This window comes from Pelodiscus sinensis, chromosome 15 (genome assembly GCF_052426305.1).
Source record: "Pelodiscus sinensis isolate ZL-2025 chromosome 15, ASM5242630v1, whole genome shotgun sequence".
Lineage (NCBI taxonomy): Eukaryota > Metazoa > Chordata > Testudines > Trionychidae > Pelodiscus > Pelodiscus sinensis.
Genome location: NC_143066.1, coordinates 15,432,705 through 15,454,983, shown reverse-complemented (window position 1 = coordinate 15,454,983; position 22,279 = coordinate 15,432,705). Strand labels below are relative to the sequence as shown.

The 22,279-nt window shown below is 45.1% G+C and overlaps 1 protein-coding gene across 2 annotated transcripts in view; it reads left to right on the top strand.

The window, feature by feature from the left end:
• Positions 1–22,279, top strand: part of TVP23A (trans-golgi network vesicle protein 23 homolog A) — a 78,061-nt gene that overhangs the window by 54,331 nt on the left and 1,451 nt on the right. The window contains exons 4-7 of one of the 2 annotated variants that reach the window (XM_025183389.3): positions 1,982–2,071; positions 6,812–6,940; positions 11,089–11,217; positions 11,464–11,534. In XM_025183389.3, coding sequence (XP_025039174.2) covers positions 1,982–2,071; positions 6,812–6,940; positions 11,089–11,217; positions 11,464–11,526 — 411 coding nt within the window. In that variant the 3' untranslated portion in view covers positions 11,527–11,534. Of the gene's footprint in view, positions 1–1,981; positions 2,072–6,811; positions 6,941–11,088; positions 11,218–11,463; positions 11,681–22,279 lie in introns of those variants that run through there. The other variant, XM_006120649.5, reaches the window with a different exon arrangement.

The window sequence follows — 22,279 nt, the reverse complement described above, 5'->3', positions numbered from 1 at the left end:
GCTGTTGATGTAGAAGGGGGAAAATCACTAACATGAATTTTCATTTATACATCTTTTTAAAAGCCTGTAGTCTACGTACTCTGAAAGTGTAAAGTGATATAGTCTGTAATAACTTCAGACTATAATTCCACAGCATATTGCAGTTCTAAACAACTTAATAATAGAGAAATTGCAAAGAATACAAGAGAGAAGCACTAAGGCACTGATTTTACAATCAAATTAGTGAGTAGACTCCTGTGCCTGCATGGAACTCACACAGAAACTAGTGGGGCTCTGCATAGGTAACAAGGACCAGTGAAGTCTTGATTCAGCAGCTTGAACATTACAAAACAGCAATATTGCCACTAATATGGTAGGCCTTCTGGATTTAACCCCATCTTGCAGAAAAGTCTAGTGATGTTGACAGAAAAAATCTGTCACTAGCTAGTTATTTGAAAAGAAAATTTAAAATTAAGACAAAGTGAAGAAAATAAACTTTTAATCTTGTTCTGCCTGGCTAGGATGTCTTAAATTTATTTAAAGTAGTCCAAAGCTTTCTATTTAAATTTTTGGTCAACAGAGCTGGTCACAAATGGAGCTCGATGTTAAATGTAGGATTTTTTTTTCATCTGGGAGAAAAAATAAGCCTGAGCTATAAAGTCTGTGGATGCCCCTTCATAGGCCTTTCCATTTTACTTCAAAAGTGTATAGATCATATTTGATGTTGGGGAGGGCCTCTGGATTAAAATGAGCAGCTGAATGTGTGTTAACCTTACATTCAAAGAGTCTTAGAAAGAAGGGAAAAGCGAGAGAAATGGAACAGGGATTGTGTGTTAGTTTATAGGTGCATATTGAAAAAATTGTTACAGTATTCATCCAAATGAAAAGATTAATGTCTAACTTTTTTGTTTGTGAATCTTGAATCTCAGTTACTTGCTTGTTTATAATGAGTGTTCTTTTCTGCCTGTTGTGACGGCGCGTTGGGGTTTTCCCGTCTCCTGCACCCTCGTAGTGGCACGGATAGACTCCACCAGCCATTAGAATAGAGGGAGTTTATTGCCTCTCCAGGGCACAGCACAGCACAGATGTAATCTGGTTACAGGGACTGGGGCTAGGATGCCTCAGCCCCCCCTTGATATGGGGGGTGGCTGGGCCCTACAATCACAGCCCCTTCCCCAGCTCCTTCTCCCCTGCTTCCCAGACTGAAACTCACTCACTCTCTTCCAGCCCTGCCTCCCAGCCAGGGGCGGCATTCCACTTTCCGTTGTTTCTCTCCCTGGGGGGTAGCTGGTCAGACAGGTTTGGAGCCCCCTTTGCATAATGACTCACCCCCTGCCCTGCTGGGTCATGCTACAGACAGCAGAGGTCACCCACAGCCCCAGCAAGGTACCCACACTACGTCACACCTGTTCTATTCTCTTTTTGATTTTCCCTCTCAGGCTACGTCTACACTGCAGAGTTTTTGTGCAAAAACTCATGGAGCATTCACACCTCAAGCACATTTTTGCACCAGAAAATGTACAGTGAATTAACAGAACAGAGGGGTTTTTGCGGTATAGGTATTCCTCTTTCTATGAGGAATAACTCCTTTTTGTGCAAGAGCTCTTGCACTAAAAGGTGTGTGGGGAGGGAAACAGTTTTTTTGTGTGCAAAAACAGCCTATCAAAAGAAGCACAAGTGTTCATTCTGTTAATGGCAATCAGGGCTTCCTTGCCAGAGAGCGTCCATGCAGTCTGGATGCTCTCTGGTGCAAAAACGCATCCCTTTTCTGAAGAGCTCTTCTGCAAAAAGCTTCTTGCACAAGAACTCTGCAGTCCAGATGTAGCCTAAATGTGCCCCATTGAATTTAACTAGCCAAATAACTCCTCTTGTAATGGACTCTCACTGAAAAAAACCTATTATATTAAGTCTTATATTAGAACAGTATTATAGAGCTCAAGATTTCTACTAATATGAATTATTTCATTGATATGTGGAAATAACCGACTAACTCTGTCACTAGAATGTAACTGGAAGACTCTTAGTTGGCTTACGTTGGTGGAACCAGATTGATGAAGATGGAAAAAGCCACTGGATTTTTGAAGCAAAAAAGGTACTTTTAAAGTAAGAATGATAGTAACATATTATCCACATTACAATGTATAATAATAAACTGATGATCAATATCACTGGTACTTATTATGTGCAATTAATTCTGGAATTTTAATGTTGTAAAGCAGGGGTGGGTAATAATTTTTCAAGGGGTGCCACTTCACAAATTTCAGAAGTGTCTGCGAGCTGACCCAGAAGGGGCGGGGCCTCGGGCAAAAGGGGTAGGTAAAATGATGTGCTGTAAAATGATGCCAATGTTTTTTACACAACAAAGAAATTAAATTTTAATAATAATTATTTAAAGGGCTGGTGCCTTCCCTGCATCTGTCAGGCAATGTGTTGCCTAGCAGCTGCGTGGAATGAGAGAGCCCTTTAAATAGAAGCAGTAGAAAGGGATCCTGGGTCTCTAGCAATGCAAGAGGCATGGTGAGCTGCAAACCCTTTCAGCTATTTCTATTTAAAGGGCTCTTGTGTTACCCACAGCTGCCAGGCAAGCATTGCCTGACAGGCACAGGGAAGGTGCCAGCCCTTTAAATAGAAACAGCTGTAATGGCTTGCAGCTTCCCCCAGCCTCTAATGCATTGCTAGGGAATCAGAGACTCAAGTCTGTTAACGACAGTGCTTCTATTTAAAGGGCTGGTGCGTTCTCTGTGCCTGTCAGGCAATGCTTGCCTAGCAGACCTGGGGAACAGGAAAGCCCTTTAAATAGAAAGAGCTTGCGTCTCAGGCAATGTGCTAGAGGCACTGGGAACTGCGAGCCCTCTCAGTTGTTTCTATTTAAAGGGCTCTCCTGTTCTCCGCAGCTGCTAGGCAACACATTGCCTGACAGGCACAGGGAAGGTGCCAGCCCTTTAAATAGAAACAACTCTCAGGGCTCCCCACTCCTCTAGGGTGCTGCCCAGTGACCGAGATCCCTTTCAGCTGTTTCTATTTAAAGGGCTCCCCTGTTACACAAACAGTTGAAAGGGCTGAAGTCTCTGGCTCCCTAGCCCTGTGCTAGAAGCACAGAGAGCTGCAAGTCCTTTCAGCTGTTTCTCTTTAAGGGCTGGACCCTTCCCCGTGCCTGTCAGGCAACGCACTGCCTAGTAGCTGTGAGGAACAGAAGATCCCTTTAAATAGAAACAGCTGAAAGGGCTCACAGCTCCCTGTGCCTCTAGTGCATTGCTAGGAAGCCAGGGACACCAGCCCTTTGAACTGGTTCTGTTTAAAGGGCTTGTGGTTTCCCCGCAGCTGCTAGGCAAGGCGTGGGAAAGACATGAGCCCTTTAAATAGAAGCAGTTAGACAGGCTCACTTCCCTCTCTCACTCTGAGGCAATGAGCTAGGGTGCAGGGCCTGAAACTTCCTCTTGGGCCAGATCAAAGTCCTAGGCAGGCTGGATCTGGCTTGCTGAGAGGCTTTGCCCACCCCTGTTATAAAGGATATTTTTTTCTAGATTTTTCTCTCTCTTGGAGTAAATTTCCAGAGCAATATTAAAGGAATTGAGATTACATAGATATATCACAAATGTAAGGTTCTTTTCATAGTACTAAATTTTTGTCATGGTACATTTTCAACTCTGACTTTGGCAGCAACAATAGGACCTGGCTTTATGACAAATTTATATTATTTTACTGCTTGTACATTTAGTTTCTATTTCCTAGGGGAGAGAACCTCATGTGATAGCCTGACGATTTGTCTATTCCTGTTACTGACGGCAGTTCTGCACTGAAATTCAAGAACTTGTGTTGGAAACTATGGTTACAGTTTTATAGGGCTCTCTAGCCATTACAAAAAGTTTTTTATACTTTGATACATTTTTTGGCTGAGGTCCAAAGTACCGCATTTGGTGCTTAGATCTTGGTTAGGTCTGTCAATGGTTGCAAAATGGGGAATAAACCCAGGGTTGCAAAATGGGGAATAGACCCACACCAGCTTCTTTGAGGTATAGGGGTTTTGTCTGGGGCTTAAGTTTTGTCATGTAGGGTCTGTGTCTTCCCATTCCCCACCAGATATCTCAAATACCTGGTCTCTTCCATGCCAAACTTGTACTTCTTGGGGTTTGCTGTGAACCCAGTTTCTCAACAGTGCCTGTGGAATGGATGCTATATAGGATAAATGTAACCTGCAGTCTTTACAGATTATCACATCATCTAAATAGGCTGCAGAAAATTGCCCACAATATCACACCACCTGATCCATTAGGTGCTGGAAGGTGGCCAGTACCCCATGTAGTCCGAAGGGCATAGCTGTAAACTGAAAGGCTATGTCTACACAGGTGGCTTCTTGCGCAAGAACATCTTGTGCAAGAAGTCTTGCGCAAGAACATGTCCACGCTGCCATGTGTGATATGTGCTTTTGTGTCAGAGTGCCCATGGCAGTGTGCACTCTCTCTTGTGCAAGAAAGCTCCGATGGCCATTTTAGCCATATGGCTTTCTTGCACAAGAAACCGCCGCCGAGCATCCACTCTGTCCTCTTGTGCAAGAGCTCCTGCGCACGAGGGCTTACACCTGTTAAAATAGAGCGTAGCTCTTGTGCAAGAAGTCCTCTTTACCACGCTGTACTGTAAATCTTCTTGCGCAAGAGCGGGTGGACAGTGTGGACGCTTTCCGGAAGAACCACTGTTCTTGCACAATAACCCGCCAGTGTAGACATAGTCCAAGAGCGGTATTTGCTAATAACCACTCAGGACTTAACCAAGGCCTATGTACCATGCTTTTCCAAACCAGTGTAAGAGTTCATTCATGCAGGGTAAGCGATAAGCATCAAACTGCAAGGCTGTATTCAGGGCCCTGAAGTCCTCACAGAATCGGACTGTGCCATTGGGTTTAGGTATTAAGACAACTGAATTGCATGAAGGGCTTTGGGACTCTTCAGTAACCCCCAACTCTAACATTGTCTGAACATCCTGCTCCAGGGTCCCCTGGAGCTTTTTGGGAACTCAATAAATCTTGTGTCCAGATTTGGTGTGCCATCAAATGAATCCAACTGGGTCAGGAGGAAAAAAGATCATTGAAATGCCTCAGCAGGATGATGGTTATTTCTACAATGGGTATTTATTTCATCAGGGCCTGCTGGGGTTTCACCTCTGAGCCTAAATCATCAGGCTCATCCTGGAGGTCTATGAATAGGGCCTCTTGGGCTCTCCAGGGTTTTAGTAAATTCACATGGAAGATCTGTTTTTTCTTTTTCTTAGCTGGACAATGGATCTCATAGTCCACCTCACCTACTTGTCATATAACCTCATAGGGACCTTGCCATTTGGCCAAGAGTTTATTTTTGGAGCTAGGTCGCAGCAACAAGACACGATCCCCAGGTTGACAGAGCTTTTTCAGGGAACCCTTGTTATAATGGCAAGCCTAGGTTTGTTGAGCTCTTTCTAAAATTTTCTTGGGCAAACCTGGCCTAGTCATTCCCACATCTGTACCATGTACTGGGTTACGTTTTGAGTCTAGGAGGATTGTTCTTCCCATATTTCTTCCTCCAGTATTCCTTGAAGCTGCCGGCCATATATAAACTCAAATGGAGAAAACCCCATTGAGGCCTGAGGTGCGTCCTGCACCACAAACATCAAGTAGGGAAGTAGTTAGTCCCAATTATGAGAGTCAGTATTTACAAATTTCCTCAGGGTTCATTTGAACCTCTCTACCAAGCCATCAGTTTGCGGATTAAAAGCTTCAGGGGGTAGCTGAGTTAGTCTGTAACAGGAAAAACTTAAAAAACAACAAATAGTCTACTAGCACCTTAAAGACTAACAAAACAAGTAGATGGTATCATAAGCTTTCATGGGCACAACCCACTTCTTCAGAGGACAGGAGTGTTGGAAGTCCAGATCCAAGAATAAATAAGGGAAGGAGGGAAAAAAATGGAGGGGAGGAAGAAAAAAAAGAGACAGTGAGTAGATAAGTTTGGGGATTGTACACCAATGTTCAGAGGGTCTTTACCTTGAGAAGGGTCCAAATCTCTCTTAACAATTGCAACATGAAATTTGTCCCCTAGTCCATCTGGATTTCAGTAGGTAGACCTACCCGAGAGAAAAGGTGGACCACAGTGACTACGGTTCGCACAGTTATTGAGTGCAAGAGGACCACTTCTGGATAATGTGTGGCATAGTCCACAATCACCAGTATGTGTTGGTGGCCCCAGGCATTTTTCTTTAAGGGGCCCACAATATCAACCCCTATTCTTTCAAAGGCTGTATCCACAAATGTGGAAGGGTATCAGGGAAGCTCACCCTGAACCTTTTGGTGCCACTTACTGACAATTAGGACAAGATGCACAAAAATTAGCAGCCTCCTTATGGATTGCTGACCAGAAAAATCGAGCCAGTAAGTGGGATAATGTTTTCTCCTGGCCAAGATGGCCAGCTGATGGTATTGAATGGGCCAATTTCAGGACTTCTCTTCTGGCCTCCTGAAGTAGCAGGAGCTGGTAGAGCTCCCTTCTTGTTTGGATCCTGCACAGCTTGATGGAGAAGGTCTTTCCTGAACTTAGTTCAGACAAATTGGTCATGCCCAATATAAATAAAATGAATGCTGTATTTAGAACCTGTATATCATTCTTCCAGCATTGACTGAATACCAAGGAAGCATAAAGCCAGGAATAGGAAATAATTTATTTCAAGTCGCTATAGCAGATAGTCTATAAAACTCAGCAGAAACAAGCACATGACAGTGCATACAAATAACCTGTGAAATAAATAGCTCAGTTCTTAACCACGGTTAGGGTTTTAAAGTAATGAAAACATATGTTTTTCTTTCTAGGTATCTACAAGCATAGCTGCCTCAACTGAAGCTGAAGCTCGAATCTTTTGGCTTGGACTGATTATATGTCCAGTTATTTGGACAGTGTTCTTTTTTAGCACTTTGTTTTCCTTAAAGTTGAAATGGCTGGTAAGCATAGGGCAACTGCATGTGATCTGTGGGTGATGAGTGCAATGATGGGGTGCAGAAAAACAAGTCTATTAAAATGTAGCTTGAAGTTAGAGTCTTACTAATCTAAGTAGAAGATTCCAATGACAGTTTCAAGAAGTTGTAGAGCAAGCTTCTGTTCCCAAACTGAAGTTAACCCCTAAGCCTGGCACAGACTTAATATATCTTTACTCTCCATCTGTCACGTCTGTTCCCCACTCTGGCACAATGAATGCAGAAGTGGGGGCCTACAAAAGCAACCCCAAAACCTGATCTCTACAGGCTTTGGTACAAAAGCTTCCCCCAAAATCCTAATACCTGGACTTTGGGAAATAAAAACCATTGCCACCACCCAAGTATCACAAGAAAAAAAAATAGGGAAGAGATAACTTGGGAAACCTCCTCCCTAAAAACCTCAGAGCTTAAAAAAGAAATCCCTAAAGAGCTTGAAAAAGAAGAGAGAAAATACAAGCTGCAGTCTGTGGTCACTGTCCTGTAGTTAGAAGTATGCAGATATCCACTGACAGATTTTCCAGGACACAGAAATGAACCAATACCAGGTTAGTTAAAAAAAAAGAAAGAAACTTATCCAAAATACTACTATCATTGTAAGTATAATGACTAGATGGAAAAATCACCAATTAATATACTCATGGGGGACCTAGTTACAAAAGAAAGTAAAAATCATTTCTAACAGCACAGACATCAGATCCAAATTCCCAAACCAGAACAACAATAAAACCTGATGGATTTATCTAGACTTTACCCTACTTACACATTATGAGGAGTCTTTTTCTTGGAGAGAGACTTATCTTCTGTCTCCCTCAGTATCTAGAGAGCAAAACTGGCTCAGAGACAAAGGAGGGAAAACCCCAAAATTCCTGCGTCTCAGTTTGAAATCCCTACCTGCATTTCTGTTGGCTGACTGGTACCTGGCTAGGTACAGGGGACATAGTTAACCCTTTAGTCCCCAGGCTGCTGGCCATCCCTCATGGTTATGACACCATCCTCAACAGGTTCTGGTCAATTAGCCCTCTTCCGAGTCAAATAGATATTTCACCTGGCAGCTACCACTGCAAGCTTCATTTCAGAGAACTCCACATGTCCTATACAATATGCACAGCTAAAAAGTTGCTAGTACCAGAGAACCCTACCCAGAAGACTAGAATCTGTAGCTGGGTTTTACTTTTCTATGTCTTCTTGGGACTTTGATAATATTTTTACTAAAATCCTCTAATCCTTTCATCACCCAGCCACTTGGTCTCCATGACTTGCAGTGTCAGTGGTTGCATTATTTAATATTTTGACAGGCATTACTGGAAATCAGCAGGTGCTGATTGTATCATTATACTGGCTTTTCCAGGGTTATAACGTGACAAGTGATATAGCAGGATTCATATATGTAACAATGAATATTAATTAAGATACTGAAATTACTCGGTGTATAGCAGTGTTTCTTAAACCTTTTAAGACCATGGAACACCAAACAATTGTTTTATGAGGAACACCAAGGATTTTTTGTTGAGAAAAAATAAGGGTCGAGGGGAGTTAATGAGCAAAAAAAACCCAAAAAACTCATGGGGAAAGTTGAAAAAACTCGCCTGCCCCTTTAAGACGGCCATTTTAAGCTCTGTTTTTCTCCAAAGCACATCTCTGACTGCCTCATGGCACACTGGTGTGCTGCGGAACACAGTTTAAGAAACACTGGTGTATAGCATTCAGTGGGGCAGCAGTATTCAAATAGCTGAAAGCCAGTCCCCTTTCTCTTGCCTTTTTCCCCTCCCAAGTTGGAAGCAGGCATGGGGGGCTAGCAGATAAAATCCCAATTAAAACCTGGAGGGTGCTGCAGCACCCCCACCCTCTTCTAGTTCCTACACCTGTGACAGTATATGTTTGAACTGAGGCCTTTTAAAATTCAGTGACAGTTAGTGGTTCAAAAACAAAGATACTATTTTTTTAGAAAACATCTGAATACTTTCTTTGGAAGAGAGTACTACCAATAATATTAATTTTCTTAAGTTCAGTGTACAAAACTATATGGGAAGTGCAAAGTGCTTTACTTAGGATGGAAGAAATCAAATTCATAGTTACAAAATGGGAATAACTGGCTAGGTGGTATTACTGCTGAGATGGATCTAGGTGTTATAGAGAATCACTTGTTGAGTATGAATTAACAGCGCAATGTAGTTGTGAAAAAGATTAATATTCTGCAGTGCATTAACAGTCATGTATAAGACACAGGAAGCAATTACCCCACTCTGCTTGCCACTGATGAGGCCTCACGTGGAGTACTGTGCCCAGTACTGAGTGCTACTCTTGGAGGATTGGAGAAAGTGAAAAGAGTCCAGAGCAGAGTAAAAAAGATAACACCTATCACCATTTAATCACCAAATAAGCTCACTTTCTCCACAGGAATTATGGAAAAAAATCAATCATGTAACTTTTTTAAATTGTTTAGAAAACCCTTGACCTTTGGATAAATTAAAACAATCTGGGTGTACTTAAGTCTTGAGAGAAGACAACAAAGGGGGAACTTGTTAAGTCTTTAGATATGTTTTAATGCTATTTTAAAGAGGACAGTGACCAATTGTTCTCTATGTCTGCTGAAGGTAAGACAAGAAATAATGGGCTCAAGCTGCAGCAAGGGAAATTTAGATTAGATACAGGCAGTCCCCGGGTTACGTACAAGATAGGGACTGTAGGTTTGTTCTTAAGTTGAATCTGTATGTAAGTCGGAACTGGCGTCCAGATTCAGCCGCTGCTGAAACTGATTAGTTTCAACAGCGGCTGAATCTGGATGCCAGTTCTGACTTACATACAGATTCAATTTAAGAACCCCAGGCATCCCCAAGTCAGCTGCTGCTGAAACTGATCAGCGGCTGATTCCAGGAAGCCCGGGGCAGGGGCTTCCTGTAGTCAGCCACTGGTCAGTTTCAGCAGCGGCTGACTTGGGGATGCCTGGGGCAGAGCAGCTGGGGTGCTGCTGGGTTGGTCCAGTAGCGCCGCCGCTCCTCGGCGCTACTGGACCAACCCAGCAGCACCCAAGCCGCTCTGCCCCAGGTGTCCTGATTCAGCTGCTGCTGAAACTGACCAGCAGTGGCTGAATCAGGACACCTGGGGCAGAGCAGCTGGGGTGCTGCCTGGTTGGTCCAGTAGCGCCCAGAGCGGCGCTACAGGACCAACCAGCAGCGCCCCAGCTGCTGTACCACAGGCGTCTGGAGCAAAGCCGCGGAGCATGGGGGCAGTGGGACAGCCCAGACGCGCCGTGGCTGTCCTGCTGCCCTCGGACTCAGCGGCTTTGCTCTGCTTTGCTCCCCGTCCCCCTGGTCTACAGACCAGGGGGACGGGGAGCAAAGCAGAGCAAAGCGGCAGAACACGCGGGCAGCGGACAGCCCAGACGCGCGTCTGGGCTGTCCGCTGCCCATGTGCTCCGCCGCTTTGCTTCCTCTCCCTGGTCTGCTGGAGACCAGGGAGAGGGTCCCGTTCATAACTGCGGATCCGACATAAGTCGGATCCGCCTAACTCGGGGACTGCCTGTATTAGGAAATGCTTTGACAGTGATATAGTTAAGCTCTGGACAAGGTTTCCAAGGGAGATTGCAGAATTCCCATCAATGAACGTTTTTAAATATAAGGATGGTCTAAATATAATTGGGTCTGTGTCAGCACAGAGTGCTGGCCTTGATAAAGGTCCTTCCAGCAACCCTACATTTCTATGATTCAGAAAGCTGCTGAAACTGTACTATTAGAAATGTTTACCAAATACTGTTGTGTAGATTTAAAGAGATTCTTTTGAGTTAGACTGATGCATTACAATTAGGTAAAAAGCACTGAAAAAATGGCCCAACCTGGAAGGAGAGAGACCAAAGCTAGAAAAATAATTATTTCCACCCTTAAAATATAAAGTGAGTCTCTCTCCGCTGAGGCTAATCTGTCAGTAAGTAAGGAGGGGTGTAACTGGTTATTTACGCTTCATAAAATGCAAGTTTTAATTTATTATTTGATGGCAAATTCCTCGTTATTGCTTACATTAAACACTGTCATTTTGTCCATAGTATGCTTTTCATTTGTAACCCTCTTGGAGAGACAAGTTGGGTGAGTTAATATCTTTTATTGGGCTAACTTCTGCAGGCTCTCGTGATAGCTGGAATCTCTCTTCAAACTGCTAATTTATATGGATACATCCACTGTAAATTAGGAGGGAAAAAAAGCATCACCAAAGTAACTTCAAGGTTTTTGTCACAACAGATGTTTCAGAGGGTAAGTATTAAGGTTAGTTATTCTCAGTAGTTGCATTATGTCTATATTTTCTATAGCAGCTTTTTATGAATTAGGCATTATGCTGATTTGATGGACTTGATTACACTTGATGGACATGATTGAGGATGTGAGGAATGCTGGATTGCACTCTGAGTTGTGTTAATCACACGAAGTGTTCTAGATACGAATGGAAAAGCACTAGGTTAGCAGAACAACATCATTGGGTTTCATGTGTTCATTCAACAGGAGAGACAAGAAGAAATTCAGGGTATGGATGTCCTGAAGGATATGGAAATAAACAACCACTAAGTGACCATGTAAGTGGAGAACTGATATTGGAAAAATTGATATAAGCAACAAGACAACATTTACTAAAGCAGTTCTTCATAAGTAACTGTATTCTAGAGAATCAATCCTGTCTGAACACGAATAAAGAATTGCTTGGTTAAAACATGTCAACCTACTTTTACTGACTGAGTTCCTTTGTAAAGAAAGTAAAATTTCATTTTTTACTTTAAAACAGGCTAAAGGGTAGCTTTATATCCTACTATGCAGTAATTTTTTGCTTCTGTTTGAGAAGTTAATATCGAGTTTGTTAACAATTGGGTCATTTTAATCATCAAGATAAACACTGGAGGATTTCTTTGGGTATTTCTTATAATACAGCTCTGTGGTATTCATACTATAAAGATCAGGCAGCATAATTTCAGAAGTGTAATATAAAAGACAACTGCAGTTTCTTCTTCCAATGATTGCTCATGTCCATTCCATGTAGGTGTGTTTGTGCTGCGTGCACGTGTTGTCGGAAGTATTTTCCCTTAGCAGTACTCATTGGGCCAGCAGGGGAGCCCCCTGGAGTGGTGCCACTATATCGGCTAATATATGCCCCTGCTGGACTTCCACCCACTCTTACTTTCTGCTCATGATGGTTGTTGGAACCTGCTCTGCTCTTGCTTTGCAAGTGCTCCTAGCAGGTCTCACCCATTTGTAGTTCTGTTAGTTAACGAAGAACAAGAAAGCTCTTATCACAGTTGTAAATAGTTTAAGTAGCAAGGCTTCAAGCTCTGCGTTAAGTGCCAGAAGCCTATGCCCTATGGAGACCCCCACGGAGAAGCGCATCTGTCAGAGGCCTGCAAAATTTGTATGGGTTTCAAGCCGTGGACCAAGCAAAAAAGAGAGTCCCACTTGAAGATCATACTCATGGAAGTGGCTCTCTGCCCAGCACCAGCATCGGACCCAGCACTGACAACCCACAGTGCACCAGCTTTGGTGTGGGAGACACTCAGCCACTCAAGCACCTCTCTAGTACTGCAAAGGCATCGGCACCAGTCCCAGTCTCCAATGCCTCAGAAGAAACGGAGACCTAGCCGGGGCAAGTCTCCATCGAGACACGTGTGTCAGTGCGCCCTCAGGCAGAACACATGGCACCAGCAGGATCAGCAGCCAGACGATGGAGGTTGGGTGGGCACCATTCCAGCCCGCGTCAGACTTCCTGGAGCCCTTGACACCTTTGAGGCTGTGAGGGACCTTATCAAACTGATCACGTCCCCGATCTCTCCACCGGCCCCCATCAGGAAGTGTCAAGCGAGGCACCACCGGGCTGCAACCACAGCACCGCCAGGCCCAGCATCGGATATGAGGGCCCACCACTGCACTGTCCCAGTGCCATCGACATCGATGCTGGCATCAGCCATAGCGGTACCACCGTCGCCGTCTTCGAGCCAGAACACACACGCGGCACCGAGTTTGTCTGCTTTGTCCTTGGTGACAAGAGGCCCAGCAGTATTGCCTCGATGCCGCCACCACCTCTCCCTCGGCACGGAGGAAAGTGAGAATCTATGGCCTGGAATGCCCCAGGCATAGGTCGCCGGCTGCAACAGCTATGGCACCACCCTGGTCAACCTCCAAATATTCACCCGACTTGAAGGTGGAGTCATCCGTGTTGTCATGGGGCTCCAGATTGAGACTGAGGCACAGGTCCTACTCCTGGCACCGAAGCACATAGGCACCGAAGCACTGAAGTCTAGGCACTTGCAACAGTCCTGGGCCCCACAACCAACCACAATGCAGCTGGGGCAGCAGTCCTGGCCATGGCAGGCTCCTGGACAATGGCCCTTCTGACCCCCCTGGGCATATCACCAGAGCCAGAGCATGGGTCCCTCTAGAATGGAGTCCATCATCTCTGGGCCCAGACCTGTCCATTGGCAATCCCACTGAGCTGCTCCTCTACATTGGGTCAGATGCTACCCCTGAGGCAGGCTTTGACCAGACCCTCCGTGGAGAGGGGGCCATCTTCATCACAGCTCCCCATGCTAGTATCCTCAGCAGCCTCCCAGGCCCCTTCGCAAATCCCAGGATGCAGAGAAGGTGGGTCTCAGGAGGTCGACTTCCTCATCCCCTGATGAGGCCCTCGGAGGGGTGCTATTATCTATGCTCTCGATGGACTCAAGTTCTCACCAGGACCCATCAAAGCAAGGTGCGGGCCCCTCTAACAATTCCTAGGGCCAACGCCAAGGGTTTTGAAGATGCACCCAGGAACAGCATACCAGCCTCACCTCTCCCATTTTTACATCACCTATTCCCTTTCTACCGGGCATGGGAATCTATCACCTCTGACAGGTGGGTGTATTGCCAAGAGACAATGGTCCTTAAGGGATTCGGAGGCAATAAGTGCACAAATTGGGTGAAGGCTTAAAGATTTTACTAAGCAAATATTAAGGTAAAGAACAATACTTAATATTGGAGTAAAGTACAATGAAGCAAATCTTAGAATAAAATACAGTACTTAAGCCTAAGCAGATCTCAGAATAAAATGCAATGCATACGTCCCTTCTGCTGTCGGGAACCCCCTGAAGGAGGACAGCAGACGGACCCCAGTGGCCATTACGTAGCACCATTGCATTGATACTCCTGCAGCTTCGGTCTATGCCGAGGTTCTAATATTAGGAATATCCCTGGCACTTATATATTGTTGGATCTACAGTAATCACCCCTGTTGTTTTGAGAACCTAACAAAATCGTTGATACATTCCATATTTTCCCACATCCAATAATTAGCTTGTTGATACTTTGCATATTTACCAGGCCAAATAATTAGCATTATCAGATGGGAAACATTCAGCAAAAGATAGCTATGTGATCTTCCCAAGCCCTCCTGCACTCCCATACCAGGTGCATAGCCTTGGGACCTGTCCCAGAACTTGTTTAAAGTCAACAGTGCATTCCTACACTGAGCAAACAGCTAACTCTTTGAGAATAACAAAAGAATAGTAAGCAGCAAGCAGCACAAATGGCTGCCTAGAGCATCCAGGCCTGACAGGAGATGCAGGCATAAAAGGAATGACTGTGGTACACCACCTAATTTCTTCGAGCTCACAATCGTCTTCTGCATTTCCACTACAGTGGGTCCTAGAAACAGTAGGGAAGGGATACACCATCCCCTTCCTCCCACTTTCCCCTTCCACTCCATCCCTCTTGAAGGACCCCTCTCATGAGCATCTCCTCAGGGAGGAGGTGCAACAGCTGTTAAGGCTGGGAGCTGCCAAAGCGGTCCCTCAGAAGTTCAGGGAAAAAGGGTTCTACTCAAGGTACTTCCTAGTGCTAGTCTTCGTAGACTGGTACACTGCCCTCGATCTAAAGGACGCTTATTTCCACATTTCAATCACTTCCGATCACAGAAGATTCTTGTATTTTACAGTTAGCCCAGACCATTACCAATTTACAGCCCCTGCGAGTATTTACGAAATAGCCATAGTAGCTGCCTCTCTAAAAAAAAAAACAAGGGGTCCAAATATTCCCCTATCTCGATGACTGGCTGGTGCAGGCTTCATCCTCAGACCAGGTACTAGTGCATATTGCTTTGATGCAGGCCCTTTTCTCGGAGCTGGGTCTCCTCCTGAATGTGGCCAAGTCTACCATGGTCTCCACTCAGGACATAGAGTTGTCTGGACTCCATATCGGCCATGGTCTCCCTACCCAGATCCCATTTCCTGGCTATCAAGGAAGCTATCCTTAAGGGCATTCCCTTATGACCATGGTCAGAAACTGCATGTGCCTCCTGGGGCTCATGGCCACCTGTACATATGTGATTCATAATGCCAGACTTCGTATGCACCCCCTGCAGCTGTGGCTGGTGCAGGTTCCCAACCCCTCCATTCACTCCTGGGACAGAGTGGTGACAGTGCCTCCAGGCGTTCTTCAGTCCCTAGACTCGTGGACCCAGGAGGAGATGGTTCATGCTGGAGTCCCGTTCTCCAGGCCCCTTCCAAACCTGAGGATTGTGACGGATGTTTCTGACATTGGTTGGGCAGCCCACATTGTCAACATAAGGAAGCAAGATATGTGGTCATGGGAGGAATGTTCCCTGCATTTCAGCATCCATGCACTGTGGGCTGTCCACCTTCCTTCTTCTCAGGGGCTGGACAATTCTCATCCTGTCCAGCAATATGATGGTGGTTGCCTGTATCAACAGGCAGGGTGGAGTGTGCTCCCCTCCCCGGTGCCAGGAAGCCCTCTGGCTCTGGGAAGTCTGCATAGGGACAGATATTCACCCAGTGAATATAACAGCCTATCTTCTTGGGGTCCAGAACACTCTGGCAGACCAGCTGAGCCGGTCCTTCTCCTGCCATGAATGGCATTTTATGGGAATGGCCTCCACATCTTCCACAGGTGGGGATTTTCCCTCCTGTACCTCTTTGCAAAACAGCAGATCAAGAAGTACCCCAGATTTTTCTCCCTCATGGGGATGTGTCATGGGTTCTTAGGAGACACTCACCTGTCTGGCCTAAGGGCCTGCTTTATGCGCTCCCCCATTTCTGCTGGTGCATAAGGTGCTTCTGAAAGTGACGGAATTCAGGGCCTCTCTCCTTCTTATAATGCCAACTTGGCCCAGAAAGCATTGGTTCATGCTCCTGCTGAACATGTGTGAGAAAGCGATCACTCTCCCCCTCTATCCAGACCAAATAACTCAGGACTGTGGCAGGCTTTGCCACCCAAAACTAGTCCCTCCACCTAATGGCCTGGAAGCTCCACGGCTGACAGTGGCGGAGCTCCAGTGCTTGGAGTGGGTTCAGGAAGTCCTGCTGGAAACCTGTAGGAAACCTTCCATTAGGGCTACCTATCTGGATAAATGGAAACATTTCTCCATTTGGGCTGCTCAGAAGGGTATTGCCCCAATGTGCACACAGGTCCCGCTGGTTCTGGACTATCTCCTTGACCTTAGGGTCCAAGGGTTGTTCTCCTCATCCATCATGGTTCACCTGGTGGCTCTTTCCGCCTTTCACCTGGGCTCTAGGGACACAACACTCTTTGCACATCCCACAGTCCACAGATTCTTTAGGGGTTTGGACAGACTTTACCTCCACGTCCGTCAGTGGGACCTAAACTGTCCAAGCTCATAGGGCCTCCTTTGAGCTGCTGGAGACATGATTGCTGATGCAGTTCTCCTAGAAGGTGTCCTTCCTGGTGGCTATCATGTCAGCCAGGCATGTGTCCGAACTGAAAGCTCTCACCTCAGGACCCCCCCCCTCCCCCCCAGTATATGGTTTGCTTCAAGGTCAGGTTGCACCTCTACCCTGCCTTGCTTCTGAAGATTGTCTCTCACTTTCACATATCTCAGGACATTTTTCTCCAAGTTTTTTACCCCAAGCCTCATGCTTCAGGTAAGGAATAGGCACTATACCAATTAGATGTCAGGAGAGCTTTAGCCTTTTATTTGGAAAGAACAAAGTTCTTCCATAGATCTCCACAGCTCTTTGTAGCAACCACAGAACGGCTGAAGGGCCAGCCCGTCTCTGGGCAGAGGATCTCCTCGTAGATCACATCCTGTATCAAGGAGTGCTTTGGGCTGACGGGGTGCCAGTGTAACCCACATATCTGGCGTAGTTCACTGTTCCATGCAGTGACACCTAGACCACAGCCACAGATAAGAACAAGAGACCTCTAGAGCATGGGCTGAGGGCCACCTGGATTTTAGCTCAAAGGGTAGCAGCTCCTGTACTAAGTTCCAGAGGTCCAGGTTCAGATCCTTCTGGTGGTGGTTACCCCACGGCTCACTCCATGAAGGCTGTGATGGAGACCTGCCCTAATGGCCCAGGTCCCAATCCTGGATCTCTGCAGCGCTGCCACATGGTCTTCAGTCCACACCTTTGCCAGTCATTATGCATTGGCCCACTAGGCTAGGGAGGACACAGCCCTGGGTGGGTTAGAACTCCAACCCTGCTTCCTAGGATTTCTGCTTTGGAGTCACCTACATGGAATGGACATGAGCGATCACTTGAAGAAGAAAAAATGGTTACTTACCTTGAACAGCAATTACAAAGGTGTGTTGCTCATGTCCATACCAAATCCCGCCCACCTTCCCTTCTTTGGAGTAGTTCAGTCAGAAGGAACTGATGGGGTTGAGGGCCAGCAGCCAAAACAGAGTTGCCATTCCAGGGGGCCCCCCTGCTGGCCCAATGGGTGATGCTAAGGGGAAAAAAAAAAAACCTTCCCATGACATATGCATGCAGCACGCCCACACCTACATGGAATGAAGATGAGTAACATATCTCGAAGAACAACAGTTACAGAGGTAACTATTTTTCCCCCTTATACTACATGCTACTCCTTTCTCAGAGTTTGAACAAAAGACTTGTCACACGCAGCATGAAAATACCTAGGGCTTGACAAATGGCAGTGAAAGCTGCTTGCCAGCCCCGCATTGCGCATTTGCGCGCCGCTGGTAAACGGGACGCACGGCTGAAATCTGCTCACCAAGGGCACCTTAGAGACTAACAAATATATATAGTATCATGGAGCTTTTATGGGTAAAATGCCAATTTTGGTCCTGGGAAACAAGTACAGACTGATGCGACTGCATAGTTACGCGGATATGTGATGACGACCAGTGGCTGCAAAACTTTTGCATATGTATGGCCACTTTCATAGAACTTAGCTAGTTGCTTCCCCCAACTCTTAAGTGCAGCATTACTGAATGAGACCTGCTCTGGCAGTTGAGAAGCTAGCAGCAATAGTCCTGGTGCAAGCTTGCAATGCTAGATTGCCACCAGTCAGTCTGGAATCAATTTGGAGTGGGTAAATCTCCAGTGTAGGCTGCTTTGAGCCAACTAGCCCAGGCAATCAATACCCTTCTGCTAGGAAGGATAGTAACTCTGGGGAACATGCAGGACATAGTGGATGAGTTTGCCATAATGGAGTTCCCAAACTGTAGTGGGTGACAGAACTCATATCTATAACTATCTTAGCACCAGATTACCTTGACAAAGAATACTAAAACCACAAGAGATATTCTTCAGTGATGTAGGTGGTGCTGGATCACAAGGGCTGTTTCATTGATGTCATCATGGGATGGTCCGGAAAGATGCATGATGTATCTTTAGGAACTCTGCTCTCTTCAGAAAGCCGTGATGGAACTTTCTTCTTGGATCAGAAAATTACCAGTAGAGATTTAAAAATGTCAATAGTTATCTTGGGCCAGCTGGGCCTCCCTTGCTCCCATGGCTCATGAGACTCTATACAGGTAACCTTCACAGCAGTAACGAGCAGTTCAATCATAGGCTGAACAAGTGCAGAATGGTGGTAGAATGTACCTTTGGCCGTTTAAAGGGATGCTGGTGCAGTTTGACTAGGTTAGACCTCAGCAAAAGCAATATTTCCATTGTTATTGCAGCTTGATGGGTGCAGCACAATAACTGTGAAAATAAGAGGGTTTCTGGCAGGCAATTACGGGCAATAAGGAAAGCACATCAAGGGGCACTGCGCCTAGCAGCTAATTACGGGCAATAAGGAAAGCACATCAAGGGGCACTGCGCCTAGCAGCTAATTACGGGCAATAAGGAAAGCACATCAAGGGGCACTGCGCCTAGCAGCTAATTACGGGCAATAAGGAAAGCACATCAAGGGGCATTGCGCATCAGAGAGGCTCTGAAAACCAGTTTTGGGAATGATCAGACAATGATGTGTTACATATACTGCTCTTTTCAAGATGTCCCGTTATACGTGTAGCCCCTGCCCAAACGTAAATGGCACAATGAATAAACATCCTGTTATTCTGAAATCATACACTTATTTAGGGAAAACAGATATAGCTGAATAGAAGAGGGGTGTGAGTGTAAGATCTGATAATGGAGGACAAGGCTTATTATAATATACCTATGTAACAATCAAAACTTTGGGAATGACAGCCTTCTGCTCCAGGAGCCATCCCTGAAAGTTGAGTGAAAGGCTTCCTGGCTTTTCCCCTTCCTATCTCACACCCAGTGTTCTAAGATGTCTAGGAGAAGCCGCTGTGGAACTTGGTGGGAAAGGAAGGTAGTTTACCACATGATACAGGAATACTCAGTGTTCCAGCTGCTTTTCCTACACTTCTACTCATCAGCTCTGTTTGCTCCCCCATGAGCTTCAATGTCTCATCCTGTACCTTATGATCATGTTCCTTGCATGCTTTCCTGTCCTCCTGTTCAATGTGGATGACCTCTAACAGTGTTAGTCTCCATGCATTCAGTTGAGCCCTATCAGTACAAGTGGATTGCAGTATCTTGTTAAAGATTTCATCTGGTGTACTTTTTTTTTTTTTTTAAACTTTGGTAGCCTAACAGTGGGAAGAGTGAGGGCAGCAGGTAGATCGATTGTTCCATCTGGTTTAGGAAAAGAGTAGACTTTAAAGAAGAAGGTTAACTCTTTTACAATGAATGAAGCACTATGCTGCACAAAAAACTTATTAAACTGCATAAAAACATTTAAAACTGAGCCCCTACCGGTAAGATACAACACACAGCAGAGCACTGGGCAACGGAACTCTGATGGCAGGCATGGTAAGCAGCACATTTGGAGTGCTCTTTCGCACCTGCTTTGAAAATATATGGGAAAGTGTGCTTACAAACTACAGCCCTCATTGTTTAGGTGTTTACATGGGGGGAAGATGGGAGGGGAGAGTGGGTCTTCTGCACAGCTTGGTTGCAGGCTGCAATCCTCCTTTGCCAAATAGAGTGGGCAAGTTTATAGAGGCTCATAGCAAGCACATAGTTGCACCTCCTTCAGTACAGCATGGCTGTTCTCCAAGATTATCCCTTCAAACCCATCACGAACAGGGCAGCTGCCCTAGGGATCATGATTTGTGGGGGATAAGCAAAGAAGTGGATTGCCTCCCTGCTATCAGTTACAGAACTTCTCTCATTTCATCATAAGAACGGCCACACTGGGTCAGACCAGCAGTCCATGCAGTCTAATATCCTGTTTGCCAACAGTGGCCAATATCAGGTGCCCCAGAGAGGGGAAACACAACAGGTAATCCTCACACAATCCATCCCCTGTCACCCACCTCCAGAGAAACAGAGGCTAGAGACACCATTCCCATCTATCCTGGCTAATAGCCATCGATGGACCTAACCTCCATGAATCTATCTAGATCTTTTTTGAATCCTGTTAAAGTCTTCACTGCATCCTCTAGCAAGGAGTTCCACAGGTTGACTGTGCGCTGAGTGAAGAAAAACTTCCTTTTGTTTGTTTTAAACCTGCTGTCTATTAATTTCATTTGGTGATCCCTAGTTTTCCTTATTCACTTTTTCCACACCAGTCATGATTTTATAGACCTCTATTATATCCCCCCTTAGTCTCCTCTCTTCTAAACTGAAAGTTCAAGTCTTTTTAATCTCTCTTCATATGGGACCCATTCCAAACCCCTAATCATTTTTGTTGCCCTTTTCTGAACCTTTTCCAAAGCCAATATATCTTTTTTGAGATGAAGTGACCACATCTGTACACAGTATTCAAGATGTGGGCGTACCATGGTTTTATAATAGAGACATTAATATATATTCTGTCTTATTCTCTATGGCTTTTTTAATGATTCCTTACATTGTGTTTGCTTTTTTGACTGCTGCTGCATACTGAGTGGATGTTTTCAGAGAACTATCCACAATGACTCCAAGATCTCTTTCCTGATTAGATGTAGCTAAATTAGCCCCCCATCATATTATATGCATAGTTGGGGTTATTTTTTCCAATGTGCATTACTTTACATTTATCCCCATTAAATTTCATTTGCCATTTTGTTGCCCAGTCACTTAGTTTGGTGAGATCTTTATGAAGTTCTTCACAGTGTGCTTTGGTCTTAACTATCTTGAGAAGTTTGGTATCATCTGTAAATTTTGCCACCTCACTGCTTACCCCTTTCTCTAGATCATTTATAACTAAGTTGAATAGGTTTGACCCCAGGACAGATCCTAGGGGGACCCCATTAGTTACCTCTCTCCATTTGGAAAACTGACCATTTATTCTTACCCTTTGTTTCCGGTCTTTTAATCAGATCTAAATCCATAGAAGGAACTTCCCTCTTATCCCATGACAACATACTTTACTTAAGAGCCTTTGGTGAGGGACTTTGTCAAAGGCTTTCTGGAAATCTAAGTATACTGTATCTAGTGGATTCCCCTTGTACACATAGTTAACTCCCTCAAAGAACTCGAGCAGATTAGAAAAGCATGATTTCCCTTTACAGAAACCATGTTGACTTTCCCCCAACAAATTCTGTTCATCAACGTGTCTGCCAATTTTATTCTTTACTATAGTTTCTAACTTAGTACCGGGCAAATTAGTTGACTTACCAATCTGTAATTGCCAGGATCACCTCTAGAACCCTTTTTTAATATTGGTGTCACGTTAGCTATATTCCAGTCATTATGTATGGAAGCTGATTTAAAGGATAGGTTACAAGCCAAAGGTAACAGTTCTCCAGTTTCCCATTTGAGTTCTTTCAGAACTCTTAGATGAATGACATCTGTTCCCGGTAACTTGTTACTGTTAAGTTTATCAGTTTGTTCCAAAACCTTCTCCAGATTACCATGCGTGATAACCAGGCCATGCTTCTCTGAATCAGAGAGCAAGATAGGAAGTAGATGCTGAATGAATGTGGCCAGAAACATGGATCTTATGATGCTTGCTTTGTACTGCAATGATGCCAGATCACTTACTGGTAGCTTAATGGATGGAATAAGGCAGCCCTCCCCAGATACCATCTGAGGAGGGCTGAAGAGTACCCCAATGAGTGCTTTGTAGAGATGTA